This window comes from Pseudoliparis swirei, chromosome 5, assembly GCF_029220125.1.
Source record: "Pseudoliparis swirei isolate HS2019 ecotype Mariana Trench chromosome 5, NWPU_hadal_v1, whole genome shotgun sequence".
Taxonomy (NCBI): domain Eukaryota; kingdom Metazoa; phylum Chordata; class Actinopteri; order Perciformes; family Liparidae; genus Pseudoliparis; species Pseudoliparis swirei.
The window spans coordinates 8,507,052-8,519,771 of record NC_079392.1 but is presented as its reverse complement, the minus strand read 5'-3'; the positions used below and the strand labels follow the sequence as shown (position 1 = coordinate 8,519,771).

Here is a 12,720-nt window from a genome sequence, read left to right as displayed (position 1 = left end):
CTGTCTTCATCGTTTCTCTGTTGCAGCATCAGCTTTTTGTTCTGAATTTGGGGAATTAGTGCTGCAATGATGGGTCGATACGCAGAAAGTTGTCTGTGTATCAAAAATACCAATAACTATCGGGTTTCAGGCTCTCAAATGTGAATATTTGTAATTTTGTATTTTTAAAAATGATTAAATTGTTGCTCAAGCAAAAATAGAAATTTCAAGTTGTTTTGTTGGGCTCTGGGAAATTGTGACTTTCATAATTTTATGACATTTTAAAGGCTTTATATATATATTTATATATATATATATTATTTATATATATATAATAAAAAATATATATATATATATATAAATACATTTGTAAGATCTAATGTTGCAGCAATCTGGACTCCAATTTAATAAGTAAAGAGTCTTGTGCTCTAAAGCATCTCCATGTGTGAGAAGCGCATGCTTTTGTGTCCGTGACGCTGATACACACCCACATACTGTAAATGCTCTCACACACACACACACACACACACACACACCACCTGCAGCTCCTTACTTTGTCCAGATGTAAAGTTGTTTTAAGTGGACCAGATTTGTGGAGCAGATTTATTTGGAACAGTCAATTCATGCCACGTGCTTTTGGGTATCTGCTTGTTTTGTTTTGTCCGGGTGCCGTAAGGTCTCTGCGTGTAAACTGGCTTTGCAGTGAAGATCTTTGTCAACGCGCTGTCGCTGCTGAGCTAATGATCAGCTGTGTGTGTGCGTGTGCGCGTGTCTGTGTGTGTGTGTGTGTTTGAGCGCTGCTTTGTTTGGTGAGGGGGAGGGGTGAAGGGGAGGGAGGCTCCGCTGATGGTCGCCTTTGTTCACCATCCCTCTTATTCGCTCTCTCTCTTAGACTCGTACACAGTAGTTGGGACAGGTTTTTATTTAATTTTGACAGACTTGGAACAATACCGTTGTGTACATTCTCATATTTGCCGACGTGTTTGGATCCCGCCCGCTTTAGCAGGACGGTTGTCATGAGTGAGGTTGAGCAGAGCAGGCGGATCACGAGTGCTGTCCAGTGTGTGTTGTCCCCTGTCTTGCCGCCCCCCTCCCCCTCCCCGGAGATGCTGCAGAGGTCACCGACCTCGATGCTTCAACTTTCCACTGGACCTTTGCAACAAAGGGTTATTTGCTGGTTTAACCTCAGCATTCTTGAAGAAAAAGTGAGAAGGAGAGAAGGATAGCAGGGTTGAAGGAGAACAAAGAGCACAGCAAGAAGAGCTGCCACTGTCGCTACATTCCTCTGAACTGGTACTCATCTGCGTGTGTGTGCGTGTGCGTGTTTGTGTGTGCGTGTGTGTGTATGTGTGTGTGTGTGTGTGTGGGGTGAATAAAATGCTGTTGGTAGTTCTTGTCATTCACACTGTATTTCAGTCCTCGTGACCGACAATGTCCTGTAGTTACACTATTATGAAACAATTATGAGACTATTATGAGTCACGTAACAAAGAGAATCATGAGCTACATTGTGTGGCAATTGAAATGTTTCAAACGACTCGAAAGAAATGTTCTATGAAGTGTAATTGTTACATAATGACACACTACACATTTGCTAGTTGTATGGCCCTCTGGTGGATTTGGAGCTCAAAGCACCCTATTTAATTTTTTTATTTTCTTTTATATGTATATATATATTTATATATATAGATATTTATATATATATTCATATGTGTATATATTTATATATATATTCATATGTGTGTATATATTTATATATGTATATATTTATGTATATATATTTATATATATATTCATATGTGTATATATACATATATATTGTCATATTTGTGTGTGTGTGTATATATGTATATGCATGCTGCATACATTAATGTCCAAACCAGAGCTTAAAGTAAATATTGTACTTTACAATGTTAATTTCATTATTAACATCACAACAAACTGGGTTTCGTATTCATCTCCCCCTGTGCATTGTGGGTGTTCCACGTGTCGGCCTCTTGTCGTCTCCAGCTGGAGAAGAGCGCTGCTCCGGTTGCATCCCAGGGTACATTCATCAGTGGACTTTCCCTCCTTTCTTTAAATAGACGCCGTCCAAATCAGCCTTGTCTCTGTGTGTGAGCGAGTCAACTGATTTGTGATGTAGGAGCTCTCCAGTAATTACACTGCTGTTCCTTAAACTGTATCCAGATGTGCCTTGAGACTTCTAAAAGCCTTGGGGGTGGTTGTTGGTACTGTGGGTCATAGTCAGGCTAGCTCTCTGTTTGGCACACAGCATGGCAGCAAACACAAGTACTTCTGCTTGTCATGCTTATTAGGCCTGTCCCAGAAATAACGGCAATGAACAACATCTTTAACGGATGAATCGTCAAATACAATGGCATCTTGAGCTCTTTAAATGCGCAGCGTCTGCGCACGTCTCAGGTCTCGTACACTCGCGAAGGGAAATATCGAGGTCAGCAAAAATGATTGAGGTCATGTCCATATATCGAATCATACTTCGATAACCCAGTTATCCCAACAAGCCTTGTTACGCTGTTGGCGTTCAGCCGGAATTTAACTTCAGCCTTTAAAAAACGCTGCTGGCAATGTGCATTTCCAATTGTGTGGATGGCTTGATTGACACCCGCCCCTCCCCCCATTTCTCCCCCCTCAAAATCAATGCACATTTTGTGAGAAAAAAAAGTCCTCTTGGGAAAAATACAAATAAATAAAGTGTTAAAGTGGACCGTTTCAAAATCCTTTTGATGATTAGGCTTGCCAACCTTCTGTTAGGCTACACAGTATTTCAGGAAATTGCATTCAGTGCAAACCAGAGTTAAAGTTCATCATCATCTCCTGTGATATCAACTTTAGAAGATGAACCGGAGCGCAAAGATGAGCGGAACTCTATGAACACTTTTTTTGTTTTTTGTTGCAGTTGTAACAAACTTCCTTCTCCTTCCTCGGGACCTAAAACGTCTCACAGGCGTGTGCGTGCGTGTGTGTGTGTGTGTGTATGTGTGTGTGCGTGTCTGTGTCTCGCATGTGGTTTATGACAGAATAATTACTGTGATGATGAATGGGCTGTTCTGGTGGCGTTTGCCTGTGTGATTAATAACAACACGGTCACCAACTGCACCGCTGTGTGGAAGTGTAAAAACAGCTGCTGTTCTACAATTTGCATATGAAGTACGTGTGCATGGAACACACTCTCGGCCTTGTTCTGGTGTCATTGTTCCCACGAAGCCCTGAAGTCATGAAATATCTGGAGAGTATTAACTTGAGTAGTGACAACGCTTCCGCTTGCCCTCCATCAGCAGCCACCAACGGGCGGTTGCCCTCAAGTGTTGTGTTTTTTTCCAAAGTTCAAGTTGCACAGTGCATGTATGGACACCCATCTCTTATTGGTAACCAATAGTAACGCATTGTCTCTTTCTCCTCCCCCCCCCCCCCCCCACCTCAGCTCTTCCTCCGAAGCCAGCGAAGCCACAGCAGTCCTCCTGCTCAGTCGGGTTGGGAGTGGGCGGCACCAACGGCACCAAGGACGGAGGAGCGGGAGGCTCGCTGCAAGAGGCCGAGTGGTACTGGGGAGACATATCCAGGTAACACACACACACACACGCACGCTGGGTCTTAAGATGGAGTGACTGAGCATCTTATCACAAATCCTCATCCCCCCCCAAAAAACTATCTTCAAATTAGTTTATTGGAAATAAATGTCAATTATTGTATCTTATAGACAAAAAAATGTATCAGTGGGGATCTTATAATGCTTATTGTGAGGAAGAGTATGTACACTTGGTATATGATGAGTACAAATGTTATCCCTTAAATCACCAAGACAGCCTTAAGTATTGACCTTTTTTATTTGATAGGAGCAGGTAGAGCGATAGGATTAATGGAGGGGTGGGGGTGGGGGGGGTAAGACGTACCAAAGATCGTGCTATGTACCCTCTGACAGGTCCTCCTTACTAGATGTATACTGTATCACAGGCCATTCATATTTCTTGATTTTAAAGCAGTAACTCTGTAAAACAAAAATAATGACTTACGAGACAACTTTATGGTACAATATCAACCCCCAAAAAATACTCAGCTGTTACAAAGAGTTACGTATCCATGTTTGTGTGGCGTCTACTTTATTGTCACATTTCAGTAAATGAATCCAGATTCTTGCTGCAGCCCAGTCCTGACATTTCCACAGTCTCCTTTAGAGTTGAGTTTCAGCAGGACAATCCTCTTCCTAAAATGCCTGTTTTCCTAAAGTAAATCCGTAAAAGTGACGAGTCTGCACTGTTGAGGCCTCTTGTCACCGTGGGCTGTGCTAAGTGCAGGTTAGCTCTCGGCCACAATCCACACATACTTGGACGACAACCACACCTACAGTGCAGACAGCCAGTCTGCCACCTTTCACACGCTGGCGCAGCCGAGATGCCGTTGGCTCGCACCAGTCTGCCCAGTCGTTTAATCGATGGACTCTTTCCTTTGAGGTGTACGGCTGTGAGCAACGTCCTCGTCGCCTGCAACTGATAATTGGAGGCAGACGTGACATTTGTAAACACATTTGTACACAGATCACTCAACCAATGCAATTGTGTGTGTCTTCAGGGAGGAGGTGAATGATAAGCTCAGAGACATGCCGGATGGGACTTTCCTGGTTCGGGACGCTTCCACCAAGATGCAGGGCGACTACACGCTCACACTAAGGTACGGTCTCACTTCAGTTTTCCGGAGTGCGTGTGGAGGAACTAGCCTGAACCAGAGGCCGTCGGCGTGGACGTCGAGACGGATCATTTTGATTTTCAGGGACGCATTTTCATGTGCGAATGTGCCGTCGACATGTCCTCATCTTCCCGCCCGTGTGCCTGCTTTTCTTCCGCGTTCAGGAAAGGGGGAAACAACAAGCTGATAAAGATCTACCACCGGGACGGGAAGTACGGCTTCTCCGACCCCCTGACGTTCGCCTCCGTGGTGGAGCTCATCAGCCACTACAGACACGAGTCTCTGGCTCAGTACAACACCAAGCTGGACGTCAAACTCATGTACCCCATCTCCCGCTTCCAGCAGGTAGGCAACGCTCAGCACGATGCACACCGCCCGTTTGTTCACGACTTCATCGGAGAAGGGAAATGCCACGGTCTTTACAACACGCGTCTCATTTTCATCTCAGTCGAGGCAATTAGTTCTATCGTAGAACGAAACAAAGGACCTGTGTGGTTGTATGGGAGCAAATCCCGAAAGCAGAAATATGTTGGCTGTTTGCGCAACCATCACACAGAGGTGTATTATGTAGCGGTCCACACACTTCTGACGACACACTGTAATTATGTGCACAGGCAGTTTTACAATGCAGACGGTGGTCTGGGAGGACGGTTCAGGTGTGTCCACTTAGTTTTCTTTGGTTTAGAATATTTTATTAATTTCCATAAGTTTGAAAACGCTCTGGTTGCTCATCTGTTTTGCACATCTGCTGAAATGTGATCGGAACCAATAGGGAATAAAAGAAAGAAATCTGATTTTTTTTTGTTTTGTTTTTTCAATAGTGTTTTTGTATCTTGATCTTGAGGGCATAACTCCCTCTTCCTAATCCATCAATTTCGACTACCTTGGCCTTTCCAACCAGTTTCCTCTTAATCCCCTCCTCCCCCTCCTCCTCCTCCTCGCGCTGGGTGTTTCCACTCCAAACTTGCAGCGGCAGCAAAAATCCTCCCTCGCTGAAATATGGCCCCGCTCGCCGGCCCCCGTGCCACGCTCCCTAAATAATTGCACACATCCGCGGTGTCAAAGGGCAGTGGTTGCATTTATTCCCTCCATCCCCTCGCACCACTGAGTCATTACTCAGAGCGCTGCAATATCTCAGAGCGTGCATACCTTGCCATCCACCCAGGGCATTGTGGGTGGTTAATTAACGAGCCTGTTCAGGAGTCACACTCGCTAAGCAGAATCGGGGGTGAAGGTAGCCACGGCGCGTGTGTGTGCACACACACTTTTTCTCTCCTCCCCCCCCGTCTTGAGTTTTTGTGCACCGCTCGCTCTCTAAATGTTTCCTTCTCAATCCCTCAGGACCAGCTGGTGAAGGAGGATAATATTGACGCTGTGGGGAAGAAGCTTCAGGAATACCACAATCAATACCAGGATAAGAGCAAAGAGTATGACAGGCTGTACGAAGAATACACCAAGACGTCGCAAGTACGCATGCCCTTCAAGTTTGTTTTTTTAAAGTGCATCTATCAGGGTTCGTACGGTCATGGAAAACCTGGGAAAGTCATGGAATTTTAAAATGGTCATTTCCAGGCCTGGAAAAGTCATGGAAAAAACTTAAATCATAAAAGTTTTGGAAAAGTCACGGAAATTTGTTATGATCACATGTTCATTGACACCGAGTTTGAAATAATTAATATGTTTTTTAAAGAAAGACGCTCAAAATATAAGCCGGCATACGCTCTCAATACACAAAATGTTCTACATTTTTCATGTTTTTACCGAGATTTCAGTTTGGTCATGGACATTTGCTTTAAAGTCATGGAAAAGTCATGGAAATCCATCGGTCAAAATGTGTAAGAACCCTGATCTATCCCGTCCCGTCCCCTCGCTCACGCCTCCTCTTCCCTCCTCTCCTCAGGAGATCCAGATGAAGCGGACGGCCATCGAAGCCTTCAACGAGACCATCAAGATCTTCGAGGAGCAGTGCCACACGCAGGAGCGCTACAGCAAGGACTACATCGAGCGCTTCCGCCGCGAGGGCAAAGACAAGGAGATCGAGCGGATCACGATGAACTACGAGAAGCTCAAGTCTCGGCTCGGAGAGATCCATGACAGCAAGGTGCGGCTGGAGCAGGACCTGAAGACGCAGGCTATGGACAACCGGGAGACCGACAAGAAGATGAACAGCCTGAAGCCCGACCTCATACAGCTGCGCAAGATCAGGGACCAGTACCTCGTGTAAGTGCAGGAGGCGTGGCTGGTTGTGACGACAGCAGGCAGGGCGGCCTTGGTCAACAATCATATATTGTTCATCAACAACGGCCCTGGTGGAAAAAGCATCTTGCATTTATCTTTTTGGTTTTTGATGCTCGAGTGGTCCGGTCGGGCTGAAAGTAAAGCATGGCAGTCTGAACGGTAAACTTTTAAAAAGTTTCCAGCGATGGCCGAGCAGGAAGCACAAATTATTTGCGCTTGTCTACATGTCAAAGCCTTCGCAGACGGTTTTGGGAGTTTTCCATTTGGAATTTACAAATGGGCTCCGAGAGCAGAGCACATCCGAGTCCCGAGGCCGACGGAGCAACTGATGTTTTTGGGACCGTCGCGCGGCTTGATTTGAAACGTGTGTTCCGCTCCGTCGCTCGAGGTTCTGCTTCTGCCGGGAGATCTTCTGCTCCGTTTCTCGGCGCGACAGAGCCGTGCTCCTCCTGGGAAAACATTTGTCGGAGGCAGATTCAAATTCTGTTCACGTTTACTCATGAAACAGTGTTGTGAACTCAAAGAAGCCTCTTGAACCGAATCCTATTGGTAGTAATGCCTCTCTCTCTCTCTCTCTCTCTCTCTCTAGCTGGCTCAATCACAAAGGAGTTCGTCAAAAACGAATTAACGACTGGCTGGGAATCAAGAACGAAAATACTGACGAGTGAGTCTACCGCTACCAGTTTTTCCCCCGCTCCGCGCCCACACACCGTTGCCGCCGTAGAGCGACGGCATCGAAGTGCCGCGCCGTGTTCACCGTGTCCGTGTCGCTGTTTGTGTGGCCGCAGAGGCTACTTCGTGAGCGAGGAGGACGAGAGCCTGCCCCACTGCGACGAGAAGAGCTGGTTCGTCGGGGACCTGAACAGGACGGAGGCGGAGGAGCTGCTCACCGGGAAGCCCGACGGAGCGTTTCTCATCCGAGAGAGCAGCAAGAAGGGCTGCTACGCCTGCTCCGTCACGTGAGTACACGCGGGACACGAGCGGCGTGCGACGACGCGCCGCAGGATCGACCTGCAGGAGACGCGTGTCGACTCATTAGTATTTTTTTGTCACGTGATTAGCGTTAGCCTCGGTTTGCAGGATCCTTTATCACCTCATGTTGAATTACACTTTTTTCAATGGTTGGATAGCAGAGCGATGACGTTTTTAATCGCCGTAGCCTTAATTATGGAACAGATGGGGTGTCAGGAGTTATCTGAAAATGCGGAATCCCTTTGGGAACCCATCGGCGGCAGTGGCTCAGTGGTAGAGCGGGGTCGTCCTTGGGCAAGACACTTAACCCCTAAATTGCCCCCCGCAGGCTGTTCCCACAGTGAGTCTGATTGAATGATGAAATGGGCCGGTGGCACTTTGCATGGTAGCCCCCAGCCATCATCTCTTCTTCTTTCCCTTTCGCACAGACTGCGGCTAACGCCGCGAACGTGACGTTTCAGGGAAATGGGAGAATGATGGCGTGAAAGTGTTTGAGTGGTCGGAAGGCGAGAAGAACGCGACACAAGTCCATTGACCATTTAAAAGGCCGTTTTTAGAGTGGAAAGGAAGCAGCCGCCAAGATTTATGAAACAGATCTCCACTCTCATCGACGCCGACATGTTGCCGCATTCTCACCGGTTGCGTCGGCCCGGTTCTCGTCGACAGTCACAACTGAACGAGAGACGGAGGAACCACTGGACAGCAGAAGACAAAAGAGAGGCCGCTTCTGCTTTCATAAACCGTGTCTGACTCCAACTGACTCCTCCACGTCGTTCAACGACAGCACTTAGAAAAACAAAACACCAAAAGCGCCGCTTTGTCCCGTAATGCCCGTGGGTGATCCTGAATGTTTTTTTTTTTTTTTTAAAGCTCTAAACTCCTGACCTCGTCTTCTCTGTCTCCTCTGTGTCCTCAGTGTGGAAGGCGAGGTGAAGCACTGTGTGATCTACAGCACCGCTCGGGGCTTCGGCTTCGCAGAACCGTACAACCTGTACAGCAGCCTGAAGGACCTGGTGCTCCACTACCACCAGACCTCTTTGGTGCAGCACAACGACTCGCTCAACGTGCGCCTCGCATACCCCGTCTACGCACAGATGCCCTCCGGACGCAGATGAACCCCACCCCAGCCACAGAGACAACAAGCCAACCCCCACCCCCACCCCTCTTCTTGGGGAATGGAGACCGGGGAGAAGGAGGGGAGGGGGGGATTGGTTGAAATACAAGGCGAGCCCCAACACCCGATAAAGATAGAAACAAAGTAAACACTCGCTGCAACACACACGTCAGCCGCCTTGGAGTTATATATTTTTACAAGAACAAGTTCGGAGGGCATTCTTTCTAAAGACTGCTTGATTTGCACAAGGAAGTTTTAAATGTTTGTGAATGTGAAGAAGAAAAAAACGAGAAGAAAAAAAACACGACTGAAGGAAGGAGGAAAGGAAGCGGAGTAGGACACTTCAGAGTTTCAGATTGACCCCGCTGCTACCTAAACTCCGGCTCAGACTTCTTACGGGAAACTCAAAAAAAACTAAACGCGCGAAAGACGACGAAGACGACTCCAAAACATTCCCAAATGTTTCTTTTTGGTTTCTTTCCCGGTATTTTTCGTTTTTGCACCTCAGATGATTACACCACGACATTTCTTTTTCGTTTATTTTTTCCGTTTCTTGAGTAGTTTCAGATGTCTCCTTTTTGTTCCCCGTAACTTTGTTCGTGGTACATGCAAGAGGAGGCGGCGTCGAGTGTCTGTCCGGTCCCTCTCCGTACGAAAAAGCAAAAATAATGTAGCATAACGAGACAACGGACACTCATTTTATGAAGTGTTCCTCCATGGAGACTGCTGCTGAAGGGTTAGGGGGGGGGGGACACGCAAAAGAGTTGTGTAGTCTAAGAAGAAGGACAAAAGGCTTGCTTTTATACTAACTAGAGGGGGTTTTGTATTATTTTTGCTTTGCTGGAACATAGTTCGTTAGTTTTTTTTGCCAATGTCACAGATCAGAACCAGAGACCAAAGTTGGTGTGGAGGGGAGAGGGGGAGGGTAAAGAGTCAGCTAGTGTGTGTGTGTGTGCTTTTCTTTCTTTTTGTGAATGGAGAAAAGAGCGAAGGAAAGGAGATGAATGGTGTGTTTGAAGACCACACATAAAACCGAGTTTTGGGCCATGTGCTTGCGCACCAAATAGCCTTTTTGGAAAACCAAATGGTACGTAAACAGAAACGCCAAGACCTTCTGTAAATACAGACGGTGGATTATGAAGCACTTAAACGAGTCCCGTATGTGGCCTCGGCACTCCGTCTTCACTCGCCGGGCTTTCCCCGAAGGGGGTTAGCATTTGTTAGACTATTTTCTACTTTATCAACGTTCAAATCCAATATTCCTCCCAGGCTCTGCGGCTCCAGTTCGGTCTTCTTTGCCAGATGCGCATTAAGGAGTTTGTGGAAACATTGGATTTAGAACCGGTTTGATACATGGCCAAACAGCGGAGCAATACCACATTCAACCACTTGGTGCCCTGTGAATAAGACTGGTGGATCGTTTGGTCCTTTTTTATAAACCAACGCATAATTCTGGTAATCCCGTTGTTAAATTGCTGATTACGAATGCAATACCAGCTGGATATGGCCCCCTGACGCCGTCGGCATAGATCGCCGATGTCGGCTACTTTTCTGGTTCGGCGGTTTGCATCAAACCGTTTTAAGTTTCTACGCCGAACCAGGCCGCCAAAACCGGAAATTGGGCCCCCGACTCTTACAGGGAGCTCTGTGTGGCTGAATCAGGGCTGAACAAACCGAGTGCTGAGGTCACAAATGGTGCTACACCTAACTTAAACCAGACAACAACAACAACAACAACAACAACAAAGGTAACAAATTGTCAGATTCAGATTGTCTGACATGGGAACCTGAAACCCATTTTATGTGTGGTTTAAAAAAATATGTTCAAACGGCATGAGTGAAAGAAACATGAAGATAATGACTGTGGGTTGAAAAACTGGGACTGTTTGTGTTTTTGTTGAAAACCTTCAGAAATAGTAAGCTTTGATAAAAAGAAAAAAAGTTGAAAAAGAAACAACAACATGTGTCACACAGAAAGCAGGTAAACGGAGGCCATGTCCCGAGCTGAAGACGCAGACTTGAGAAGAAAACACTGAACTTGAAGGAACTTGAAGGAACGTGCAATCTCGCGTTTGGTTAACGCAGTCCAGAGGTCACGGAGGTCGCGAGATAATCAGGAAGCGTTTGAGAGTGAAACTCAGTCTGTTTGTCCGATTGCTTCGTTTACGCTTTTATTTTGTTATAGTTTTCTCTTTTCTTTTTCTTTTTTAATTCAGAACTTCTTCCCAGTGCTTGACTTTATAACCAGTGGAAGCATTTGATGTCGAAGACGCACACACAAAAAGCATCACACAATAAAAAAAAGTCTTCAAAAGTTGAAGAGAAGAAGAAGAAAAAAAACAAGTTGCATTCTATTCTTCCTAGAAATTTGAAATTCTGTCTTGCTGATTGGCTGTTGTTGCAATAAGATGATGCTCGCCCATTGGCTGTTCCTTTTGTCGAGAGACATCAGAGTCCACAGCCGTCCTCTCACTGCCTGTCTCACAATCTGCAGCTATTTAAAGGATGGAAAGCGAAGGTCAGCAGATGATATCTTGACCTTGTTATTGGCAAACAAAGGCAGCTGTCCCAAACTGCTTCACACAACTTTATTATTATTACAGGATAACGTTTGCGAGGGCCTCGACCAAAAACTTCTTTTTTTTTAACGGCTGGTTACAAAGTCAGACAAAGCTTTCGCCATCTCTGTCGAGTCGGATAAGCCAGCTGCGGAGTGTATGGGCCACACACACACACACACACACACACACACACACACACACACACACAGGTATGTGTGAATGAGAGCAACAGGTTGAAGGAAGAGGGCCATTGTTTGAGGAGTCTTTGTGAATGAGTGAAACAACCTTGGTTGTACCCACCATGCGTTTATCGCGAGCCCCGGTTCAATGTCCTCCTCGATACTCCCCGAGTCGTCCCCGCCCCCCCCCCGTTTAACTAGAGCTAAAGCAGCTGCGGAGGAAGAAAGGCTTCGTCGACTTTGCGGCATCTGGGTCGAGATGCCGGCCGTGTCCTACTTCAGGGCCCATTGTCGAATTCAGACAGGAAATGGGACTTTTAGGACACTCGAGAGTTTGTAGGTCAATAGGTCACCATTTTCCATGTCGCCGTCTGCAGGGAGTTAAAAAAAAAAAAAGCTTGTCTCGGACATCCGACAGCATGCGCCGCTCCGGCTACCGCCGCTCACGTAATGTTTCAGGGAAATCAGCGCCAGTGTTTGAGTCACAAGTATCATCCCCACTGGGGTCAGAGGGAGGACGGCCTCAGGAGGGCCAGGCCGCCGCCGCCGCCATCCTCTGGACTCGTCTGCCTCTGAATTGGGACGCGGCCTGTTGAGTCTTTTGTATCCGTTGCGGTCCCTCAGTGACGCTGGTCTTTGTTCTTTCTCTTGGACTGAGAGGACGGCGAGGCGGGGTTTGCCGAAATAATCTTGAATGTACAAAAAAAGGATCGGTCCGGGTCCAAAGCAAGTTTTTCTTTTTGGGCGGGGGGGGTTCTTCCTTCCTAACGTTGAGCGCCACGAGTCGTGTTTGACCACAACTGAAACACGAGGCTCCTTAACGCTCAAGGTGCTATTGGAATAAAAGGCGGGCCTGTTTTTGTTTCCGTTGATTTGGCAGACATGCAACGTCTTCTTCTTCACAACGTTTCCGGTCACCAACCCTCAGGTGTTTCAGGTTTACCCTCGAAACGATCACACAAGAAAACCAGCGGTT

The 12,720-nt window shown here is 46.7% G+C and overlaps 1 protein-coding gene across 5 annotated transcripts in view; it reads left to right on the top strand.

The window, feature by feature from the left end:
* The window catches only part of pik3r3b (phosphoinositide-3-kinase, regulatory subunit 3b (gamma)), a 173,891-nt gene extending 161,398 nt beyond the window's left edge, over positions 1-12,493 (top strand). For all 5 annotated transcript variants that reach the window (XM_056414558.1, XM_056414559.1, XM_056414562.1 and 2 more), the window contains 8 exons: positions 3,422-3,560; positions 4,567-4,665; positions 4,845-5,025; positions 6,022-6,147; positions 6,581-6,900; positions 7,508-7,582; positions 7,707-7,877; positions 8,807-12,493. In XM_056414558.1, coding sequence (XP_056270533.1) covers positions 3,422-3,560; positions 4,567-4,665; positions 4,845-5,025; positions 6,022-6,147; positions 6,581-6,900; positions 7,508-7,582; positions 7,707-7,877; positions 8,807-9,005 — 1,310 coding nt within the window. In that variant the 3' untranslated portion in view covers positions 9,006-12,493. The remainder of the gene's footprint in view (positions 1-3,421; positions 3,561-4,566; positions 4,666-4,844; positions 5,026-6,021; positions 6,148-6,580; positions 6,901-7,507; positions 7,583-7,706; positions 7,878-8,806) is intronic.
* Positions 12,494-12,720: the final 227 nt, after the last annotated feature.